This window comes from Spermophilus citellus, assembly GCF_964194105.1.
Source record: "Spermophilus citellus genome assembly, chromosome: 4".
NCBI lineage: Eukaryota > Metazoa > Chordata > Mammalia > Rodentia > Sciuridae > Spermophilus > Spermophilus citellus.
In genome coordinates this window covers 109,656,247-109,682,061 of record NC_138185.1, presented here as the reverse complement: position 1 = coordinate 109,682,061, position 25,815 = coordinate 109,656,247, and the positions used below count along the sequence as shown (strand labels likewise).

General features: G+C 33.1%; 1 protein-coding gene across 4 annotated transcripts in view; it reads right to left on the bottom strand.

Moving 5' to 3' along the window:
• The window catches only part of MYO9A (myosin IXA), a 266,957-nt gene that overhangs the window by 115,717 nt on the left and 125,425 nt on the right, over nucleotides 1–25,815 (bottom strand). For all 4 annotated transcript variants that reach the window (XM_081290716.1, XM_081290714.1, XM_081290715.1 and 1 more), the window contains exons 14-15: nucleotides 21,647–21,842; nucleotides 9,028–9,147 (exon numbers count right to left, since the gene is read on the bottom strand). In XM_081290716.1, the coding sequence (XP_081146842.1) occupies nucleotides 9,028–9,147; nucleotides 21,647–21,842 (316 nt within the window). The remainder of the gene's footprint in view (nucleotides 1–9,027; nucleotides 9,148–21,646; nucleotides 21,843–25,815) is intronic.

Here is a 25,815-nt window from a genome sequence, read left to right as displayed (position 1 = left end):
TACTTCAACAGAATAGAACCAAGAGTGCGGAAATAAACCTTTACATTTGTGATTGATTAACATGACCATTGGAGAAAAAAATAATCTTTCAACAAATTATGCTGTGAAAACTATATATCTACAGGCAAAAAGAATAAAGTTGATTAACAGACCTAAATGAAAGTACTCATACTTTTTAAAGAAAATAGGAATAAATCTTCCAGATACTGAATTAATGTATGGCACCCCCCCCAAAAAAAAAAAAGAAAAAATATATTAACAGGATGTCATCAAAATTAAGAGTTCTGTGATTCAAATGACACTACTACACTAAGAAGGTGAAAACAGCCAGGCATGGTGGTGCATGCCTGTAATCCCAGTGGCTTGGGAGGATGAGGCAGCCTCAGCAAAATTGAGGTTCTGAGCAAATCAGTTCAAAGCCAGCCTCAGCAAAACTGAGGTTCTGAGCAACTCAGTGAGACCCCGTCTCTAAATAAAATTAAAAAATCGGGCTGGGAAGGTGGCTCAGTGGTCAAGTGCCCTTGAATTCAATCCCCAGCACCCAAAAAAAGGTGAAAACATAACTCATGGAATAATAATTTAATTATTTGTGTATGATATAGTATGATCTGTACAATAAGGAATTTATATTCAGGATATTAAAAGAACTCTCAAGTCAATAAAGACAAGAACCCAATTTAAAATTGAATAAATATTCTCCAAAAACATACAAATGACTAATAAATACAGGAAAAAGTTTCAACATCATTAATCATCAGAGAAATGCCAATCAAAACTGCAATAAAATACCACTTCACACACACCAGGATAGTTAGAATCAAAAAAGAGAAATAAGGAATTTCAATGACGTAGAGAAACCAGAACGTTCATACACTGCTGAGTGTGAAACAACATACTTACGCTGGAAAGCAGTTTAACAGTTCATCAAAAATAAAACACTGAACTACCACATGACCCAGCCATTGTACTCCTAAGTGTAGATATCCAAGGTAATTGAAGATACATGGCCATTCAAAATTTGGTATTAAGACTATAAGGTGCTCTGTGATCAACAAACCAGTACTTTGAACAGCTACTATTTTTATTTGAACAAAAAAATGCATTCAAATTCTAAGTAGATACAATTCTACCTATGCTTGTGAACTAGAAAACATGATATTTTGGGGTTGGGGATATAGCTCAGTTGGTAGACTGCTTGCCTTGCATGAATAAACCCCTGGGTTCAATCCCCAGCATCACAAAAAAAATCATATATATATATTTTTTTTAAGATGGCAATGCCCCCCAAATTGATCTACTGATAAATCTAATCTATTATTAAAATTCTTGCTATTTCTGCAGAAATGAACAAGTTGATCCTAACATTACTTTGAATAGCATCTTACATGAATGCATTTTTTGTTCTATTTGTTCAGTTCCTACTTCATAAACATTAATTATCCCTATCAAAGATTATAATTTTCTATCCTTTATATTCATTCTTTTCTTATTATTGAAGCATATCATCTTGTGTCGTTCCTCGATATCAGTAATTCAATTTTCAGTTGCTTCCTCTATTTCCTGAACTCAGACAAGTGCTGTTTTATGACTCAAAAATCTATTTTCAATATCATTCTGGCATTTCTTTGTCTGCTGTCCTGGGAAATTAACCCACAGCACTCTACTATCAAACTACATCCCCAGACCTTTATATTTCAATTTTTAAATTTTGAGATCAACTCATGAAGTTGCCCAGGCTGGCCTCAACCTCCCAAGCTACTTGCTGGAATTACACACTCATGACATTTTATACTTTTCAATTTGTGCTACCACTTTCTTTATTGAATTCATATTCTTAAATTCTTCTTTACTATAAAGTGTGCTCACAAGGAATTTTCTCCTCCTTCAAAAACATCCGAGTGTTTCTTTCTTGAATATTCTTTAACTTCCTTATATCCCTCTATGTAACAATTTTTATATCTATTATTAAATATTTTAAACACATAAGAAACATAAGGAATAATATACTAAACACTTCAGACTATTAACTCAGATTTAAAAATAAAGACCAGAGTATTCTACTCTCTAACTTCATTCCAAAAGCATCAAGTCCCAAGATCTCCGATTGCTGGAATTAGCCACACACACACACACACAAAAAAAAAAAAAAAAAAATTAAAATAGCTAACATAATTATATTCAAGGATTAAAAAGAGAAAATGGTCTTCAAAAGAACGAAATGCATATTCTGAAACTGAAAAATAATTTTTATGGAAACAAAACCTTCATTCTACGCATCTAAGAATAGATCAAAATTGGCACAATGAAATTGAAATAAAACAAATCATCCAATGTAAAGAACACAAAGAATAAAATAAAAGAAAAATAACAGAGTCTGAACAATCATTGAGATACCAAATATTCTAACATGTTATTGAAGAAACAACAGGGAGAAACTGCAACTGAAAAAAAAAATAAACAAATTAGTCAGATTTTTCTGAATTTAATGAAAAACAATAAAGCATAGAACCAAGAGGCACAGCAAATCCCAAACTAGACAAATATAATATAAGCCAACTAGGGATATCTAATCTAAACTGCTAAAAACTGAGGCAATGACTATAGGAGAATATCTGACTTAATCATCACAAATAAAGACCACAAAAATAATGAAACAGTATCTTTAAAGTGCCAATCAATACTTGGACAGTTCCTTAATGATGTCACAAATGTGTACTTTGTGAAACAATATCTCCAGTCACAAATATTAACTTAGAAATGAAAATGTATTTTTATGAATATGAAAAATATGTATTTTTCATATTCACAAAAATATATATAGCAGGATCCCTCACAACAGCTTTAACAGTATACAACTCTTGAATTCACCAAGTAATAAATGATAAACACAATGTTACATATGCAAATGTACATAATACACATAGAATGAAACACAAGTACATATATTGTTACATGAAAAAACATGGATGAATATGTAAATCATTATGCTGGATAAACCAAATCATAACAAGAAAGAATCCATACTATATAATCCCAATTATATAAAATTTTTAGAAAAGGCAAAATTAATTTATAGTAATAAATCTTAACAGTGGCCATCTAAATGAGGTAGGAAAATGCACATACCAGAAAACAGGAATAAATATTCTTATGTAATTTTTCTCCAATATGTTTAATCTCTTTGTATTCATATTTTAAATCTGTAACAATTCTACAGCTAAATTTTGATCAAGTTCTTAGTTTGAAACTGTTAAAGTCAGTTCATTTTAATTTACTAGTATTATTAATACACCTAACATATTTTGTACCATCTTATTTAAGCTTTGTATTTACCCTAATTATTGCATGATTTTACCCAAATTTCTAACTGAATTATTTTCTTTATTCTGATTTTTTATTTTGAAAGTTGCATATACATACTCATGAGTTCTTTTTTATTTCTTTTGCTTTATGCTTTTATTTTAATAACACTTATTTCCAAACACTTTATGTAACTTATTATATTGAAAATATTTTTTATTAGTTGCTCATGACAATACAATGATCTTGACATATCATACATTTGAATCACATGGGATATAATTTCTCATTTTTCCAAGTGTACAGGTTGCAGAATCACATTGGTTATAAGGCCACGTATATACATACAGCAATACTAGTGTCTATTTTATTCTGCTGCCCTTCTTATCCCCCCTTCTCATGAATTCTTAATTAAATTAATTATATCTTCTTTTCCTGAAGAGTACAGAAACATTCAAATGGTTAATTCTCATCATCCCCTTCTTGTTAGGGATGTTATTATTACCCAAAACTTACTTTCACCATGTTATCTTCATATTAATCAAGCAAATTAAGCATAACTATTATTAAGTTTCATAAAGTATTACTCATTTAGATGTACACACATATTTACCAATTTCTTGATTTAGTCTCAAAACTTATATAGTGGATTCAATTTCTCTTTCTCAAGTAAATAATTTTACAAGTTACTTCAGTGAAGATTTGTTCCGATTATTATATAGCCTCATTTATTGCTATAGTTCATATCTGTCTGTTATCTCTTTGTCCATACTTTCATTTTCATGTTACATATCATATCTTTATTTTTTATTGTTTCTAATTAGTAATACATGACAGAAGAATGCATTTTGACACATCATACATAAATGGAGTATAACTTCTCATTTATCTGGTTGTACATGACAGAGTTACACAGGTCATGTAATCATATTTAAGTATCTTTAAACATCATCACTGAAAGTACTTTATATCATGTAAATAAAATTTAACCTACTGAAAAAATTCATCTCGGGAGTTTAACTAGTGAATTTGTCATTTCTGTTAATTTTGAGTAACAAGGAATAGGGGTATATAGCTCAGTAGTTAAAGTGCTTACCCAGCATTTGCAAGGCCCTGGGTTCAATTCCCTGTACTTCATTAAAAAAAAAAAAAAAAGCATTTGAATAACAGTATTTGTTTCTAGCATTTTACTTCATGTCTTCCATTTATTCACTCATTTTCCCCATCTTGATTTTCTTTTGAGAGATTTCTTATGTTAAAGAATATAAATTCTTATTTTTGCTATTATCATTGTTGTCTTTAAAGCATACATTTGGTTTATTGTAATTTCCTAAACTCGATAAATATCCATCATTTACTAATTTAAGCAAAATATAATTTCCTGCCTTCCCTGGAGTTGTCACCAAAATATACATCAGCATTTCCTGAACTTGTTTCTATCTACCAATTTGAAACAAATTCTGATCTTCTACCTTTTATATAAATTGCATATTCTTACTTTCATAAAAAAAATTCTCTAATTTATATCAGGGTTCATGGCATACAATTAAATGCTTTTCTATTGAGGTAAAGCCTTTAATACAGTAAAATATATTCATTTTATGTATACAATTGTATAAGTTTTGACAAATGCATTCACTATATAACCACCAACAACAGAAGATGCAGAACATCTCCATCAACCCCTAAGAGATTCCTAATGCCCTTTCTTGGACAATCTCTCACACGCCCGATCCCTAACCCCACCAATTCAGTAGCTGACCTGTCATCCACACAGATCAGTTTGTACTATCTAGAATTTCATATAAACGGAATAAAAAAACAAAAAGTATGTCATCTTCTGTGTAAGCAGAACATCATTTTAAAGATGCATCTATGAAAGTTTTTATAAACATGTTTTAATTTTTCTCAGGTAAATAACAGAGCTTTATTGTGATTATAATTTGAAAATCCCTGAAGACTAAGTTGGACATCTTTCACAAACCTATATACCACATATATATCTTCTTTTATGTTCAAATCTTATGACCATTTTAAATTTATTTTTTATTATTGCAAGAGGTTTTTTGCAAGTCTATTATCAGATATTAGAACTACAAACTATTACAAATATCATTTCTCAGGCTGTGGTGTGACATTCACCCCCCTCTTACCATTACTTGGAAAGCAGAAGTTTTCAATTCAGTGAGCTCTAATTTAGTAACATTTACCTTCTACAGTTCATGTTTGTATGCCCAATCCAAGAAATCCTTGCCTGTCCCAAGACTACAAAGATTTCCTCTCAGGTTTTCTTCTACAAATTTAAAAGTTTTGGTCTTATAAAGAACTTTCTGAGCCATTTAATTTTTATGTGTGTTAGACAGTAAAAGTCAAAGTTCTCTTATAACATATGGATATAGTTTTTCATTACCATTTGTTTGAAAGACTATCCTTTATCCCACTGAATTATCTCAGCACCTTTGTGGAAATCTGACCATATGTGTTGATCCATTTCTGTACTCTATTTTATTCACTGATCACCTGATCCTTACACCAAGATAACAATATAATAACCATTTTAGTCTTGAAATTATATAGTGTTAAGTTCTACAGACTACTTCTTTGGAATTATTCTGGTCATTCCAAGTGGTCTACAATTCAGCTTATGAATTTTTACCAAACACTTGCTGTGATATTCACTGGGATTATATTTAATTTATAGATGATATGAGAAAAAAATGGTATCTCATAATACAAAACTACAACTGTCTTTGTTGTATTTTTTAAATGCTCTCAGGGATATTTAAGACTTACACATATTTGTTAAATTTATCAATAATTACCTCATGTTTGTATATGTTGTATTAGTTATCCACTGCATATTAATTACTGCAAACCCCAACAATTTAAAACAACAGCTATTATCTCAGAGTTTCTAAAGAAGTAACAATTCAGGAGGAGTTGCTTAGCTGAGTGGTTCTCAAGATCTAATTATGAACTTGTATTCAAGCTGTGAAGCAAGGCTGTAGTCATCTAAAAATTGAAATGAGGCTGAAGAATCTGCTTCTAAAGTCATTTGCATAGTTAATAACAAGCTTCATATTCTTACTACCTGTTGGTTGAGGCTTCACTGGGACTCTCAATAGGACAGGTCACAAATGGCAACTTCTCTGAGACACCAATGTGAAAGCAAGTAAAGAAGTACCCAAGATGGGTAAGTCTTATGATTTAACCTTGTGACATATTATCACTTTTGCCTTCTGCTTTCTGTGACACAAAACAACTCTTGTAAAATGGGAAAGGAACTATATCTAGAAGTATATCTAGTTGTTATATCTAGAAGTTGGCTGAGATACATGGCAAATGGAATTTATAAGTACCATTTTCCTAGTGTGCACAGCTATAATATTACAATTTAATTTGCCTTACTATTTACCTGGCATCTTTTTTAATTCTAAGACCATTTTTAGACTTCTTGGTTTTCTATATTAATGCTCATATTGTCCACTCCCTCTCTTTTAACTTCTATACCTTTTATTTCTTTTTGTTGCCTTATTGCTCTGCTGATGACCTTCAATAGAATGTTCTGAGTAGCAAAAGCAGATGTCCCTGGCTATACTCTTAAAATTAGGGGAAAAGTTTTCTACAAGATTTTCATACATATCTTTTATAAAATGAACAAGATGCTTTCTACTCCTGAGATGTTAAAAGAGTTATAATCTACTGTGGGAAGAGTTATAATCTACTGTCCTCCTAAATTTCCAGCTGATAGTCTTCATCTCAAACCAATATAGTTGTGGTCCCCTGTTTCAAGAGCTGTGAGAGTTAGGGAACCCTTTGTGCAAAAAGCTACAGATTGACAATTTTTATCTATTGTTTTATGTACTTTAAAGAAGAAAGTCTTTGCTTTCTGCCTCCTTTTGATGTTTTTCCAATACTTTCAAATAGTTGGCTAAATTTTTTTCCAGGTTTTATCACTGTTCCCTGTGGGAGGGTTCACTTGCTTTACCAATTCACAATTTTTTAAAGCTGGTAGTCCCCTACTCTTTTTTTAAAGAGCAATCATCCAAACTTGAATTTATGATTTTATATACTAAAATTGCAATTATTGCCTAATACTACAGTGGATAAATTTGCATGTAAACACATACAAATGCATAATTTCTTTAGGTAGCCTACTGGAAGCTGATGCCTTCCTAGCCTAGTATATTAGAATATACTCTAGTAAATGAGAATATGGAAAGGCCTCAGTTGTCAAGCTGAGTCATGAAAAACCACAGCAAATAAATTATTTGAAACTACTTAAAAAAGAATTAATCTAAGCTCCACCACAAAGATCTGTAGACTGTTTTAAACAATGTCCCATGTATTCAAAGATTTAGAATAGCAAGACAGAAAACTGGAATGAGAACATTTGTATACCTTTTAGAAACAAGAGCAATAATTATGAATAATTTTTAAACACATCTTTTTTAAATGAAATACTTACCTTTGTTCTTTCTAAAATGGGAAAATATTTTTCATATTGCTTTCTAATAATACATTACACATTTTCTTACACCAATTCAGTACATGTAAGAGAAACTGAAAAAAAGGTACTCGTAACATGTGCTTTTAGGAGCTCTACTTATATTCTTCCTTTGCTGACACCAGATGATACTAATATTTCAAGGGAATTTCAATCAGAAAACTGAAATTAGCAAACTAACCCTGTAGCAAATTATAATAAAGTTCAGAAACAATTATGTAAGTAAATTCAGTCCACTATACACAAATTACTGAGGTAGGTTTTGAGTATTCTGAAGGATCCATTTGTTCTCACAATAGCAACAGACTAATAACTATAATCTCACAACAAGCAAAATAACCAATTATCATTCACAATGAGTATACCAAATAAAAAGCAAAAGAGGAAATGGGGACAAAGCGCATCTTTTACACCAGTTTTATAAAAAGCAAACAAAAAGAACATATCCCATGGTTCTGTTAATCTTCCTTATGCTGAAACATCAGTGTGGTAATGCTCTAAATCAGATAAAAGAAGGTCTGATTGGAGGTCCTCAATGGACCTAAACAAATTTACCAGCATTGATATCTTGGAAATCAAGCATAAGGAAGCATAAAAATGAGCTAGATTCAGAAAGGAGTTTAAGGAACTTGGAAATGTTGGCCATCAAGATTATGGTGATAATTTGATGATTGCCTGTATGTGTTAAGACTTACCAAATTGTGTTCTTTCATGCAGGGTATTTTACTTCAGTGATATCCCAATAAGGATTATTTTTTTTAAATAAGGAAGGTTAAAAAAAAAAGCATTGTTTATTTTTACCCATCACTCAACTACTTAAAAGACAAAAATGAAAACCAATTCAGTAACTGTGACCAAGTATAATTAACTCAATAATCACTGGCAAATAGGACAATCACCAAGTTAAGAAAACAGGTATCTCAACAAAGATGTTGTGTCCGCCAAAAACTAAGAAAATAAATATTAAAATTCTTTAAAAAAAAAAAAAGAAAGAAAGAAAGAAAACAGGTATCTTGGCACTTTGAATCACTAAGTGAACAGGTATCTCAGCACTTCCAGCAAAACAATGAAGTCTCGGGAACTATCCTGAGACTGCTCAAAAGATTATGGAAGTCATGTTGCCTGTGCAAACTATGTTCCACCTGGTGTAGAATGCTCTTGGTTTCCATTTCCAAATGGCTATGTGACAACACAGAGTTTATCAGGATTTGCAGCCTTACTGTACTTCTCTTCCTTGCACCTCTGCAGAATCTCTAAGCTCCTCTGGTGGACTGGGTGTTGAAGAAAGCTAAAACTATCCATACTTTTCAAAACCGCACATGGCGCTGTATCATCATGTCCTTAGGAAGCAAAAGGGGGAAAAAAAAACAGAGAAAAGAAAAAGACAATTAAGTAAGCCCAAACCAATAGAGAATCAAGGACAATGCTGCCAACTATTTTAAAAGTGTAAAAAAAAAAGTATTGAAAATAGAGGCTAAATGTAAAGAATTTTTCCAGTTAATTTGTGGAAATTACAAACAAATAATCGAGAAAAATAAAGGTTTATTTTGCTTTATCATTTATCATCTATGTAACTTTTTTCTATTATTATTAGGGTTCTTTTCAGGTATTCAAACTGTCCTTTTTTTTTTTTTTTTACTACTCAAAGTACTGTGAGTTAATACCACACTAAAAATTTCTAAACTAAAATTCTAGAGACATATCAAAAACAATTTGTATATTAGTAAACATTTTTTAAATAGACTCACTTTTATTGGGTCTGAAATATCATTACCATATAGTTGGCAACACTGATGAAACCCACAAAGAGAAATATACCCAGAACAATTTCCTAAACATTGAAACAATTCTTTCACAAATCCTGCAATTAGCCACACTTGCAGAAATTCCAACAAGTGTACAGTGATTTAAAGTGTGAAGAAAAGCACCACAGAGCAGGGAAAACCAGTAGGATTTTTGAATTTATAAATCTGAATATAAAGCTGGAGAAATTATAGATTACCACCAATTCTTAGGAAAGTGAGGCAGAAATCAGCAACCCAAAGGAAAGGGAAAAGAGCACATCCAAATAAAGACCAAAACCTCAAATCAGAGCTATTTAAACAGTAAGTCACACTAACAATAAAAGGGGGGACTAGTGATGTAAATATTAGCAATAAATGGATTTAAAAGAGAAGAGTTTCCAGGCTTTGGGAGAAGTATTCACCATTTATTCAAAGATCACTTCTAGTGTTAGGGCATAATGTTCAAATTTAAATAGCCTTGCCTTTAAAAAGCAAAAGTGCATAACTTAAAAAGCGGGTAAATTACATAACACAAATAAGTAAAAGTTCCATTAGTGCTCTTTATTGTATAATTAGGAATTAGATACAAAGTAATAACTACAAATAGTTCTCAAGACAGAATCATTTTAAAGATTAACCAACTTTTGTCTCATCATCCCAGATTTCGAACACCTATAAAAACTTAAATACAGCATATGTTTATATCTTATAAGAATATAGTTATAATGTAATATAAAATAATAAACTCAGGTTTATGATTTCTAATCTATTTTCAATATACCTATGTCAATTTCATTGAAATATTCACAAAATTAAAAGCTTGAATTTAATGGATTAAACAGAGGAAAAGTAATTCAAAGAGGTTTGCAGAGTATTTTTTAATCTCACTGTAATTCCCTAAATTGGATATCTAAATCCAAAGAAAAGGCATCTACATTTAGCAAAGGAATTAAATTTATTACAAATAATAAATCAGGATAATAGTACACACAGAAACAGGTTTTTTTTTTCAAAACAAAATGTGTTCAAATGTTTCATATCTACAACAAAAAATAAATGATAAAACATTATATATCATTTGCCCAATGTGAGAATCAACAGCAGTAAATTTTCAATGTTTCAAAAGGAGACAGTTACAACCAAGTTTACCATCATTTCATAACCAAAAGAAACCTGGGTAAAAATACTCTACTCCCTTTGCTACCAGTAATTCCCACTTAATGGGTTGCTTGGAGAACGTATGCTTTCAAAGACTAGCCTGCACTTTGTTAAGGTAGACGAGTTGAGGAAAAAACACCTGCTAAACTCCACTCATACTCTGTCCAAATTGTAATTTTAAGAAGTTATCACCAAACTTGCCCTTCCATAACTAATTTGGTAATCTGCTAGTCAGAAATAATTCAAGAAGATTATGACATTAAAGTGTGCTATTTATTAAGAGCTCACTAAATTATAGTATAGAGTTTCCAAAAATCATTCAATAGTCACGGAACTCCCATTTCCCATCTGATCGAATACAGTGTGGCAGTGTCATTTGGATATGAGTACATGTTTATCTATGACTGTTTTGTGTCTGAATACATGCCTAAATTAGGTTTTGAATGACCTCCATTTATTTTAAACATTATACTTCCAGACCACAATACTATTTCTATATTTTAATATATTCTTCTTGTTTGTTGTGTGTACCAACTCCTTGTTAAGGAGGTATGATTGTTCTAGGATGGTTTATAAGTATATTTTCAGGAAAGGTTTTTGTTTAGGGGGAGGGAGGAGTTCCAGGAACTGAACTCAAGGGTGCTTAACCACTGAGCCACATCCCAAGTCCTTTTTATTTTCTCTTTTGAGACAGGGTCTCACTACATTGTTTAGGGGCTTGCTAAGTTGTTAAGGTTGAATTTGTAGTACTCCTGCCTCAGCCTCTCCAGTTGCATGGATTACAGGCATGTATCACAGCACCCAACTTGTAAAGGTTATTTTCTAAGAAGTCTCATCAACTCTAGAGGCTTAGTTAGAATTTGCTTATACTAATTCTTAACTGGGATAATTTCTTAGTTTGAGATTATGTATCAAATATATAGTGCAAATTCAGATCCCCATACTTACATATGGTGCAGAAGTAAGCCATTGATTATTAGTAAAGTTTTTTTAACCTTATCTAATAAGCTGTAACAGCTAAGATTCCTTTTGTTTCTCTATGCAAGGCCACCAGACAGACTTTTTAAATTACTTGTTCAGTAACAGAAAAGTTCAAGTTCTTTGAGGTTTCTGAACCATGAAACAAAGTCTCAATTTCAGCTCCACAGTATCAGTTAGACTAGAGGCCATGTCTCTGACTCTAATTTGCCTAACTAAATGATATAATGATGTATTTCCTCATGTCTAACTTTTTTCTCATTATATTTTTGACTCATTCAACAGCCTGTTCCCTTGTATTCCTTAATAATAATGTTCATGGTAGGAATATATCATAATTTGACTATCCATTCTTCCACTGATGGACATTTGTGAGTTGCCATGAATAAAGACACAACTGAACATTCTTTTGTGTGTGGGTTTGTATGTAACAATTTTATTGAAACATAATTCATATATCATACAATCTACATGTAGTTTAAAGTGTACAATTCATTGTTTACTATAATTCAAAGCTATATAATCATCAACCCTCAATCAAGTTTATAATACTTTGATCATTGCAAAAGGATACCCCATTATCTCTTATCATACCCTCAATCTCTTAGTGCCACACCAGCACTAGGAAAATACTAAATCTCTCTACAGATATGCCTATTCTGGATAATTCTCACAAATAAAATCATACAATATATGGCCTTTTTATGTTTGACTTCTTTCACAAAGCATACCGCTTTCAGCATGTACCAGTACTTCATTCCTTTTTATGGACAAGTATCATTCCATTGAATGGATATACCACTTTTGTTTAGCAATTCATTAGTTGATAGACATGCACTGTTTCCACCTGTTGGCTATTATGAATAATGCTGAAAAGAACACATGACTACACCTTTTTGTTTGAACATCCATCTTCCATTTGGGAGGTGTGTACTTTGGAGAAGAAATCATTGAGTCAAATACAATTTTAAATCTAACTTTCTGAGGAATTGCCAGGCTATTTTACAAAACAGCTGTGCCATTTTACATTTCTACCAGTAACATATAAGGTTTCCAATTTCTCCACATTCTCACCAAAAATTGTTATTACCTTTTTTATTTTACCATCCCAGTGATGTGAAGTGTTATCTCAATACAGGTTCTATTTGCATCTATATGCATTTCCCTGATGACATATGATGTTGATCATCTATTAGTTTATTTATTAGACATCTGCTTATCTTTTGAGTAATGTAATCTCAGATCTTTCTCTCATTTTTAATTAGGTTATTAGTTTCTTATAATTGAGCAGTACAAATTAAATATATATTCCAGATACCAGTTCTTAGTCAGAAATGGGCTGTAATTTCACTTTAAAAAAAAAAACAAGTTCTTTATCAGAAGTGGGACGTAATTTCACCTTTTTGATGTATTGAGACACAAAAAATTTATTTGATTAAGTCCAATGCATCCATTTTTTTCCCTTTGGTTGCTTGTCCTTCCTTTTGGTGTCATATGGGAGAATGCCTTGCCTAATTCAAATTGAGAAGTTCGAAATCTCCAAGTATTTTATGCCTGCATTGCCAGATCCCTTTCCATATGAATTTGAGGATCAGTTATCAATTTCTGCATAAAGGAAGTTCAAGTTTTGATATGGACTATAGTAAATCTATAGCTCAAGTTGGGGTCTATGTCTTCCAATGCATAAACACACTATCTTTCCATTTACGTTATTAAGTTTTTTCAATGTTTTCCAATTTTCACTGTCCAACTCTTAACAACTTTTATCCACATATATTTATGAATGTTGATCATATAAATGATACACTAACCAATATCATTTTCAGGTTGTTCACTGCTATTATATAAAAATACAACTGATTTTGCATATTGTTTTTGTACTCAGAAATCTTATCTCCTCACTTATTAGTTTTAATACTATGTGTATTCCAAGCATATTCTACACATTATCATGTTATCTGTGAACAAGACAGTCTCCTTCCTTAAACTCTGGATGTCTTTTATATCTTATTCTTTGCCTAATTGCCCAACTAAGATTTTTCAGAACAAAATTAAATAAAAGAGGCAGATATCCTCTCTTTTTTTCTCATCATTCCACCATTTAATAAAAGCTTTGGGTTTTTCATAGATTTCCTGATCAGGTTGAGGATGTTCCCTTCCATTCTTAACTTGTTCAGTGTTTGGGGTTTTGGTTGTTCCCCCCACCCCCACCCCGCCAGTGTTTTGCTTTGTTTTGTTTTAATCATGATTATGTGTTGGCTTTTGTCAAATACTTTTTTCTGTGTTTAGAGTGCAACCATGTGGTTTTTGTCTTTAAATCTACTAACACGGCTTATTATATTATTATTTAATTTTCATTAAATTGAACCTACCTTTCATTCTTCAAACAATTGTACTAGGTTATAGTATATAATTTTATCTATTGCTAGATTCAGCTTGCTAGTACTATGTTAAGGATTCTCTTATTCATAAGGAATGTTTTTTATAATATAATTTCCTTGTGATGTATTATTTGGTATTCAGGTGATACTGGCCTTAGAATAAGATGGCAAGTATTTCCTCATATTCTACTTTTTGGAACAATTTATGAAGAACTAGTGTTAATTCTTCAAATATTTGACAGAATTCATCAGTGAATTCACTTGTCCTGGCTTTTTCTGGTAGGAAATTTGTTTGTTTTTGGTTTATACATTTGCTAATTCAATCTCCTATGTTCCAAACTCATTCAAATTTTGTTTCTTGTGAAGAGTACTGGTTGGTTTTGTCTTTCTAGGAATTTTTCCATTTCAACTAGTTTCTAATTTGTTGCCATTAATCATTCATGTAACTAATCCTTTGTTACTTCTGAAAAATGAGCAGAAATGTTAGCTTCATTACTGAAATTATAATGTGAATCTTCAGTCTGAGGTTGTAGCTCAGTGGTAGAGCACTTGCCTCGAATGCATGAAGCCCAGGGTCTGATCCCCAGCACCTCATAAAAATAAACAAATAAATAAAGATATTGTGTCCATCTACAACTAAAATACACACACACACACACACACACACACACACACATATATATATATATATTTTTTTTAATAATGTGAATTTTCTATTTATTTCATGGTCACTCCAGCTCAAGGTTTTGCATTCTGCTTATCTTTTCAGAGAATTTATTTGTTTTCATTATCATTTTGTAATTTCTACTTCATTTATTTCATATCTGTTTTGTCCTTCCTTCTGCTTAATGGATTTAGTTTCCTCTCCCTTTACCCCCAAGAATCTTAAGTAGAGTATTGGGATACCACTGAAATTGCTCCTTATTGTTCTAGGGTCCTCTGTTCAATAAGTAAAACCTGTCAGGCCACAAACTGACCAGCAAGAATTAGGATGGACCATGTTTGTTTTTAATCTCCCATCATAACAAAGTATTTTCCAATTTCGTTTGTGATTTCTCCTTTGATTCACTACATATTAAGATATTTTTCATCCTTTGTTTATTTCAATATTGCTTTCCTTTATATTAAACTGATGTTTCCTAGTAAGTACATTTAAATTTTTCTTACAATATTATTTTTAGTTTTTACTCAGTAGTTTCCAAGGCAGTTATCTGGATTAAAAAAAAAAAACTTAATTTCAGTAATATATAAAGCCTTTTTCTCCATTCTCTCCCTCCTCCTTTACAGTTTTCTAGTACAAGTTATATTTTTAGAACAGTATGTCCATCAACAGAATGAAAATTACTGCTTTATGCAACTGTCTTTTAAATAAGATTAAAGGGAAGAAAAGTTACAAGTAAAAAAAAAATGTATTTATTCTTTTTGTAGTTGCCTGAAATGTTGCTCTTTATTTTTTCATTTGTATCCAATTTACACTTCTCTAGTGTCCTTTCATTTGGACCACAATAACTCACTTGGTATTTCCTATGGGGCAGGTTTGCTAGTAACAAAGTCATTTAGGATTTATTTTGGGGGGGATGTCTATCATTTTGAAGGACAGTTTTGCTGAAGAATAATAATTCTTCATTAACAGTCTTTTTTTCTTTCCAAATTTTGAATGCTACCCTTGCCTCCAATAGTATCTAATGATAAAACCACTTGTTAATCTTCTTGAGAATCCTTTGTACATCATAAGTCACTTTTCTCTCTTGCAAAATGTTCCTAGATATTAGAGAGTTTAATTATTTATGATGCATAAAAAAAATCTAACCTTCTTATAGTTCATGGTGCTTCATGCATTTGTGGATTAATTTGAGGAATTCATAACTATGATATCTTCAAATACTATTTCTATCCCTTTTTCTTCTTTCCTTCTGAACTCCCCGAAGTTGGTATACTTAATGGTGTCCAAAAGGACTTTGCAGTTTTGTTCATTTTGCTTCTTTTTTCCCATGTTCATTAAACTGGATCTCAACTGATCTGTCTTTAAATTCATGGATTCTTCCTTCTACCTGTTCAAATCTACTGTTGAACTCCTCTGGTGAATTTTCATTTCAGTGATTGTACTTTTTTCCAAAGCATATTGGAGGGAAAAAGGAGTTATAAAATATAAACAGGCATGTATACTGTCTCTCATATTTCACTATGTATCTGCAATATATGTAATTTCTAACTCTTTAGTAATAACTTTATTGAGACTTTTTTTTTAAGTTCTTTGTACTCAGTTCCCTTTAGGTCTTTGAACATACTTAAAATAGCTTAAAGTTTTATCTGACTCTCCTAAGGGACAGTTTCTATTGACTCCTTTTTTCCTGTATGGATCATATTTCGGGCTAGGAATATAGCTCAGATGGTAGAGTGCTTACCTTGCATGCACAAGGCTCTGGGTTCAATCGCCAGCACCACCAAAAAAAAAAAAAAAAATCCTGAATTGGATCACGCTTCATTTTTTTCTTTGCATGTCTCAAAAAACGTCAAACACTGGATGTATTAAATTGTATAATGGAGCAACTCTAGGAATCAGATTTTCCTTTATCCCCAGTGTTTGCTGTTGATATTGTTTCTATTTTTTTCCTCCCCCTTAAGATGTTTGACATGTGACTACAGAAGTTTCCACTCACTGAGCTTAATGGTCAGCCAATGACTAACCAGAAATACTCTTACATACCTCAAACCGTTAAGTCAATAACTATTGGGGTGAACAGTGGCCTTTGCCAAGGATCAATGTATATGTATTGAGGCATACCTTCAACACTCAGGTAAGCAGTTTACGACTCTGCCTTGCCTTCATTTTCTATTTGCACAGAAACTCAAGGTAACAGATCAAGAACTTCCTGGTTTTTCCTGAGCATGTTTAGAGCCCTGGCATGTATAGAGCCCTATAAAGCACATAACCAACTAAATTTTATGGAATATATCAGAACTTTTCAAAGCCATTATGGACATCTCATTTATCTGCTTTTCCTTTTAAGCTGTTTGGTTAGGCCACTGTTCACCCCAATAGTTATTTACTGTCATAGGCAGCTGCAATGTCCAACAATTGATTTTGATTATTTTTCTTCTGAATTTTTTAGGCCTTTTTTTAAATTTAAGTTGTATACGGACATGATACCTTTATTTTATTTACTTATTTTTATGTGGTGCTGAGGATCAAACCCAGTACCTCACACATGCTAGGCAAGTGGTACACCCCCAGCCCTGATTTTGATTGTTTCTCACAGTGCTTTTGGGCTAAAGGCTGTGGTTCACAGTGGGCAAACTCCAAATCAGGTTGAATAAATTCAGATTTTTAATTAAAATATTCCAAGAAACAACCCAAAAGGTTGAAGAATTCTCTAGAAATGAGACAATGAAGGAATTCCAAACCCTTCTACTTCCTCCAGTGGTTGCCACTCTGCTAAACTTCATCTTGATTCCAGGGTGCTGGTTTTCAGGGTTACCATGGAACTAGGGAGGAAGGCCTGTGAATCATGCACATGAAAACACCACAAAGTGCAGTCTTTATTTATAGTTGCACAAACACTTTCTAGATTACTATAGCCTTTAATTTCTACAACTCTAACAAAGTTACTCTGAAACTTTTCATTAGTGTTCTTACTGCTTTTATGGAAAAGATTATTTTTGAAAATTTTTACCTATTTCACTAATACATAATCTAAAACTCTTACTCTTAACCTTCTCCAATATACAAATAATTTATAACTAATGATTGGGTTTTTGCTTTTTAAAAAAAGCAAAAGGATTGTTAAACTAACCAAATAAGTTTTACCACCTGGTCATCTTTGAAAATAGACCGTCACTAGAATTGTTCTCCCACTTGCAAAAGCAAAAGGGAGCTGATTAGAATTATACAGTTCATTGAATAGGAAGCAGTAGAGATCATATGGAAATCTTAAAACTCTCTACCTGCAGACACTATATGAAAAGCTACAGCTTCTCTGTTAATGAAGAAAACTGGATAGTACTTTGAACACTCTTGTTCAGTCCTCAATACCTTAGCCTACACTTTTTAGACTCTCTAAAATGCCTATTTGTCTATGCTTCTATATAAGTCCAACAGAACCAAATAAAGCATCATTGTGCTCTATTCTTCATGATCCTTAAATAGTATTCTCTACTCCAGGTTCTAACCTATTCAGGAGGAGGAAATCAGAGGCAAGTTAAATGACAGAACTCGAATGTCTGTTCTTCATTACCTCATTCACTGCTAACCAAACAAATCATTACTATTTCTCATTCTACCTTGTAGCAAAACAACATGCAGTTACTGAAACTGCCTACTTAATGTGACTCTTATTTAAGAGTATTTTCTGGTTTCAAACAGGCTGATCACTATCATGAATATTCTACAATTATATTTTTCTCAAATAGGGTAATTGAAATAATTTTATTTATAGACCTTAAAATGGCATTGTTTCTTTAATTTGGTATTCTGGACAAAAGAAAAAATAACAAAAGTAATCTTTAATCTGGTATTCTCGGCTGTGGCTCAGTCAGCTTAATAAAGAGAAAAGGAGGGAATTACTTCAGAAAATTAGGGAGAGGTTTGTTATTGTTGTTCACTGTTAGGATGCTTCTTTACAATTAGCTCAGAGTTATTTTTAATTAGTGCATATTAATTTTAAATAACGGTTGGTTTCAGGCTGGGGTTGGGGCTCAATGGTAGAGTGCTGGGCTCGCATGCATGGGGCATTGGGTTCAATCCTCAGCACCACATAAATAAGTTAAATAAAGGTACTGTGCCTATCTACAACTAAAAAAATTTTTTAAAGTCTTTAAAAAAAAAAGAACGGTAGGTTTCATTGTAGCATATTCATGTACACATATAACATACTTTAAAGATACTGACAGGAAGTAAAAAATATACTACATCATCTTTATGAGAATTATCATTTTTGAAGGGGGGTGGTACTAGAATTGAAGTAACTCACTGGCACTTGACTGATGAGCCACATCCCCATCCCTATTTTTTATTTAAAGACAGGGTCTCACTGAGTTGCTTAGCACCTCACTTTTGCTAAGACTGCTTTGAGCTCTCCATCCTCCTGCCTCAGCCTCCCAAGGGACTACAGGCATGTACCACCACACCCAGCTATAATGGAATTATCATCTTTGAAATCTTATTTGCAAAAGATCTGAACTTGGTTACCTTCTGCCACCCTTATTTTACTTCTACTTAAATAATCTCTAATTCTCCCATTTCATCTTAATATGTGTGCATATACTATTTATAGATATTATAAAAGTTCTGAAACTATGGCTTAAATAATTTTAACAGTTAATCTGTTAGTTCCCAATGCTATAATATTCTAACTGTATGATGTCCTTTTATTTCAAACTTACCAAAAGATAGTTAAGTGGGAGGCAAGTTAGAGGAAGCAAAATGCTATGGTGAATGCTGGCAATGGCAATGACACCAATATATTGTAATATAAAAAAAAAATCACTTTCTGGAGTCAATCTCATTAGGCCTTGGAATGCAAATTAATCAGAGTCCTTCTTTTTCTTTTATACAACATGAAATTTCATAGTTTATCCAAGAGGAAAATCTGGGTGTTATGTAGGTTCATTTATTGATCTAGGTGGTAATTTCAGGGGTGATTATTTTTTGTGCTCTTTCACTGAGCTATATATGTTTGTTTTATGTACTTTTCTTTATGTGTGTTATATTCTAGAATAAAAGAGTTTTCAATAAGATTATTATATGGAAGCTCTGTAATACCCTTTATTAAACAAGAATCTAAATTCTATCAAGATAGAGAAATTGTAAGTTGTCTTTGTTTGTTTGTTGGTGTTGGGGATTGAACCTACAGACACTTTACTTACTATTGAATTATATTCCCAATCCTTTTTATTTTGAGATAGGGTATAGTTAGGTTCTGAGGGATCTCACTAAATTGCTGAGGCTGATCTTGAACTTGCAATACTCCTGCCTCAGATTCCTGAGTAATTTATCTTTTTATATTAGTAACACTACATATCAGTCAGGTGTAGTGGCACAGGGCTGTAAGCTCAGCTACTTGGGAGGCTGAGGCAAGAGGAGTAAAGTTTGAGATCAACCTGTCACAAAAAAAGAAAAAGAAAAAAAGACTGGGGATGTAGAGTGTCCCTACGGTCAAAGCTAGGTACCACAAATAAAAACAGTAATATCGAAAATCGTTTCCCAAATTGATACTAATGGATATAAAACAACTAACTTACATAAATAATAGATCTGTGTGAAGTGACATAATTAGTAGTAAAAACAAAGTTTCTTCTTAGTCAATAACATCTCAACATGATACTTAACAAATCTGAGTAGCTTCATTACAAAGCTATCATAACAAGAAAGAAATCATCTTCAAGGAAAAAAAGTTCTTTTAAGTTTGTATTGTTGTTGTTTGTTTTTTAAAATACAACCTTTTAGAGACGGCAAAGCAGTTTGAGGTAGTTCTTTTATTTTTGCAATTCAAGCATGTTACAGTCTCAAAAAATAAATTAAATTCAATTATTTTGCCTCTCATTTTAAGGACATTATCTCCCAAGTATTATTTATTTCAAATGTTTAAAAGCTGAGTGTAAAGTTTTATTGCTAGTACACATCTCAAAAAGCCATATAAGTCAGTCTGAAAATAGGGAAACACATGGGAGTATTCTCATGCTTCTAAAACGAATGTCTCATCTGCATAGAAAACAGAAAATCCTCACTGTACAGCAATATTCTAAGACTAGTGCTACAATAAGCAACACTGTGATTACAAATATGCCAACAGGGCTATGAAGTTGCTCTCCCACAGTATGTGAAATGGGATATTTTGTGATTTAAGGAGAAAACACAGAGAAAATAAATATCATTTCTGAATTTCAAAGTGAAAATCCAATGAACTGAGTTAAGGGTAAGAGAAAAAGAAAATGAATACTTCATAAACAGATTCTTTTCATATATTATCTGGCTTTAACCTCATAATTCTAAAGGTAGTATTTAACTCCCTTTTATAGAAAAGAAAGACAATTAAGTCACAAAATCAATCAAGACATGACAGTGTATAGGGGGTTCTTTCCACCGTATTATATTACCGCCAGGATCCCCCAGGATCCTTTCTTTCTCCTAATTTATACTTTTCATATTAAATTAGGTTTCATTTGGAACTATACATAAGAAAAAAAAAAACAGAGAAAAACATCAAAATTAAATTCTAAATAAATACTATTACCATTATTTCTTCACTTTCTGTTCAAAATCATACCATGACTTACTAAGTGCCCAAGTACCATTATTATACTCAGTATTCCTGTCAAGATTTAGTAATAAAAAAAGTACCAACGCATACCTATACATATATAACACATAAACATTTAATCGTATAAAGTTTACTGAACTCATCAGACCTCAAACATGATGCCAGAATATGTTAAGAAACAAAGCAAATTAAAAATCATTATGAATCTTGTGAACTAAAGGAAAAATAATTAATAAATAAGAGATGAATCATGGTAGAATACTAGTAACTACTTCTTACCAGTCTTTCTCTGAATGTGTCTTTTCCCAGCTTCCCTGAAAGCAACTATGGCTCTGAAAAAGGCTCGGAGAACTGCCCATCGGAATACAGCCACAGGATCAATTCCAATCATCCCAGAGATAAATGCATTCTTGCTACTTCTCAGAAGAGCTACAATGTCTGGGCGCATATGATCTGTATTTTTTTCCCGAAAATCCTGTGTGAAAAAAGTATCACCGTTAATAGTGAAAAAGCTATTAAAATTAAGATGATAATGAGTAATATGTTTGAACAGTGATTGAATAAAGATAGAAATGACTTCTGAGTAAAATGTTCATTCTAATTTACTTTATATAGAATATTATACTTTCAGGATTGATCTCTACTTTCTGTGGTGATGCACTGGACAAATTAGAAGAAAAGCAGTAAAAAGGTGAGAGTGATGAAAATTTAGGCAAATCAACAGGACTTAGGCTCTTTGAGCTTGAATTAAGGGTTTTAACTTTATTTTATTCAAGCATAAAGGTCAATGACAACAGCCAAGTGGTGTTCTATAAACATTTATTGATACATAGGAAATGAACAGCACAAAGAATGGAAAAGGGGAGAACAGACATAATAATAAACAGAGGAGAGCTGACAGTGACTTGGACAAGCAGGTTGTCAAAGAAGAAATGAAAAAGAATTACCATGTTTGAGATACATTAAGAGGTAAAAGCAAAGAATCTGCTGATAGTAAGAGAATGAGGAAATTAAGTTAATACTTCTATTTGGGGTTTGAGGAGCTAGGTGGATGGAGATGCCATATACTGAGATACATAAGACTAGAGAAAGAACGTTCAACAGAAGATCAACAGAAAAAAATTTGTCCAAGTGAAGTTTGAGATGGTAAGGATAAATATTAGTAGGTAACGTTTACTGAGAGGTTACCGTGTGACTGGCACTCTTCTATACACTTTCTATACATTGTCTCAATCCTAAAAATCCATTTGAGACCAATATTATTATCCCTACTTTATAAATGAGAAAAGTGAGTTAGAGAGGAGAAGTACTCTGGCCCCTGTCACAGTTAAGTGGAAGAGTGGAAGTCAAACACAACCAATCACAACCACTATGCTGTGTCAGTATACAGACACTATGTAGGCAGATAGCTATGAGTCTTAGTCCTAGGGGGATTTCATAAAATATAATTGGATATTATCAGCATTTTAAAGAATAAGATTAGCTATGGTCTATAAACAGGCAAAAGAAACAACCTGCCAGAGTGCAGAGGTTTTAAGAGAGAGAATACAAGAAAATGGATTAAAATGTTCCACACAAATACAGGGAGATCAAGAAGCTTACACGAAGGAAACAAGGGCCCAGAAGGATACAAATAGTCTAGGCACTGACAACAATCTTACAACTATATTCACACTAAAAAAGGATTTTAAAAATATGATGAGCTTCACAAAATAGCTCTAAGTAAAAACTCTACAAGGAACACACTTAGTATAATGTCATTTATTGTCATACAGAGAAATCCGCCTGGACTTCATTAAACATTTAATCATATAAAGTTTACTGAACTCATCAGACCTCAAACATGATGCCAGAATATGTTAAGAAACAAAGCAAATTAAAAATCATTATGAATCTTGTGGACTAAAGGCAAAATAATTAATAAATAAGAGATGAATCATGGTAGAATACTAGTAACTACTCCTTACCAGTCTTTCTCTGAATGTGTCTTACGATTTCCTAATTCTTTATTCTTCTAAAAGCAAGGGAAATGGGTAAACAAGCCAGGATCTTGACCGTTGGCTTGTCCCTAAATGTACTTAGAGCAAAAGTATATATTATTAAAAAAGTAAAACTGGGTTTTCTTTTTTGGGGGGGACTGCAGAGTGGTTAACCAGGGATTGAACTCAGGGGTAGTTGACCACTGAGCCACATTCCCAACCCTATTTTATATTTTATGTAGAGACAGGGTCTCACTGAGTTGCTTAGTGTCTCACTTTTATTGAGGCTGGCTTTGAACCCATGATCTTCCTGCCTCAGCCTCCCAAGCTGCTGGGATTACAGGTGTGCGCCATTACGCCTGACTTTTTATTTTACTTTTTAAACTATCAAAATTATTCCTTCCTGTTAAGAGCCACAGCCAAAGGGGCCCCAGCAAACTTCCAGCTGCCAGCAAACTTCCAGCTGCCGGCTGATGATTGGCTCACAGCAGCCCCAGCAACATCTAGCTGATTGGCTCCTCTGCGGTGATGTTCATTGGGCTGTTTCCCTGCCCTTCAGACTGCCAGCTGATGATTGGCTCACAGCAGCCCCAGCAACATCTAGCTGATTGGCTCCTCTGCGGTGATGTTCATTGGGCTGTTTCCCTGCCCTTCAGACTGCCAGCTGATAATTGGCTCACAGCAGCCCCAGCAACATCTAGCTGATTGGCTCCTCCACGGAGCTGCTCATTGGGGGACTTCTTTGGCTCCGCCCACGCGACCCAGCCAATCAGCCTCAAGAACAGGAGGATTTTGGGAGGTGGAGAGGGTTGTGTGGGGGTAAGAGGCTTGTGGGAAGCGGGTGGTGGCAGTTGGGCTCTGAGGGTTTTTTCCTGAGGAGCTGTTTTGTTTGGCGTTTGTAGTTCTAAAAATAAAGTTAGTTTCTTTTGACAAGTGGCTCCTGAATTGTGCCCAGCCAGACTGCGGCACCTTCCTTTCTGTTCCACCTCAGGATATGATACCTCCAATTAATCCATCAGCTCTAACCAGTTATCACTTATCATCTAGAAATAAATAATGTATATGGATGGTATCTCCTTCCCCAACTCTGTTGCCATTTCGGTGATTTGGTTGTTTGGTGTTCTGGTGGTGGACTGGGGTGTGGGGGTGCTAGGGATCGAACCCATAGGTATGTTACCACTGAGCCACATCCAAAGTCCTTTTTATTTTTTTGAGGCAGGGTCTCACTAAGTTACTGAGAATGGCCTTAAACTTGCAATTCTCCTGCCTCAACCTCCTGAATCATTGGGATTACAGGTGTGCTCCACTGTACCGAGCATTCCTGGGGTTTATCTTAATATTTCATCCCAATTAAAAAAAAAGAAAGAAAGGGGGAAAGCTACCTAATTTATCTCCCAGATTCTACTCTTGCCCCTTATTATGCCTCTTCCTCAAAATAATCAAAACAGTCTTTTCTTCTTCTTCTTCTTCTTCTTCTTCTTCTTCTTCTTCTTCATCTTCTTCTTCTTCTTCTTCTTCTTCTTCTTCTTCTTCTTCTTCCTCTTCCTCTTCCTCTTCCTCTTCCTCTTCTTCTTCTTCTTCTTTTCTGGCAGTGCTGTGAATTGAACCTAGAGCTTTGTGCATGCTAGGAAAGCACTCTACAACTGAGCTATAACCCCAGCCCTGCACAGCAATCTTTTAACAACACAAATCAGATCTTCTGCTTAAAATCTTTTCATAGCTCCCTACAATAAAAACCAAACTCAATAAAAATCAAACTCCTTTAACTTGCCCTAGAAGCCCTTAATAATTAACCTGCTGTCTTACTCTGAATTCATTTCACAACACTATTTCTTTTTGTTCCTTTCATTCTAGCAGCACTGACCAGTTTTCATTTATTTCAACATATCAAACTCTTCCTTATTCCATGGCCTGTACTTCTTCATCACAACTCCTCATCAAGGTAAATTTACTTCAGGTCATCTCTCAAAAATTAAAAAGTTTCTTAGAGAGGTGGTTCATGGCTCCACACCACTACTTTACTACTTTTTCTCACAGAACCCATTCATTTATTTATAGCATATAGCCCATTTACCGGTATTTCATACACAATCATATGTATGTATACACAGAGTCAGGAACATTTCTGTCTAGTTAATCACTAAATCATTCCAAACACTAGGCACAGGGTCTGATACATGATCTATGTTCAATAAACACCTCTTAAATATAATAGATCAGTACACTTGATGAGTAAATTAAAAATACTCACCCTGAGATCAAAGAAAAAAATTGTATTGCTCCACTATAATTCATATCACCACTGTCTTGCATGGAAACCAAGTGTCTTAAGACACAGGCTTAAATTTCAAATGGTTGAATAACAGGTTCATCAGAAATGGATGAAATCATGAAGTTTCCCCTTTCAGGAGGTAGGAGTTTCAATACAGTTCATTAAGAGTACAAGCTCACAAATACTTAATAGTACAT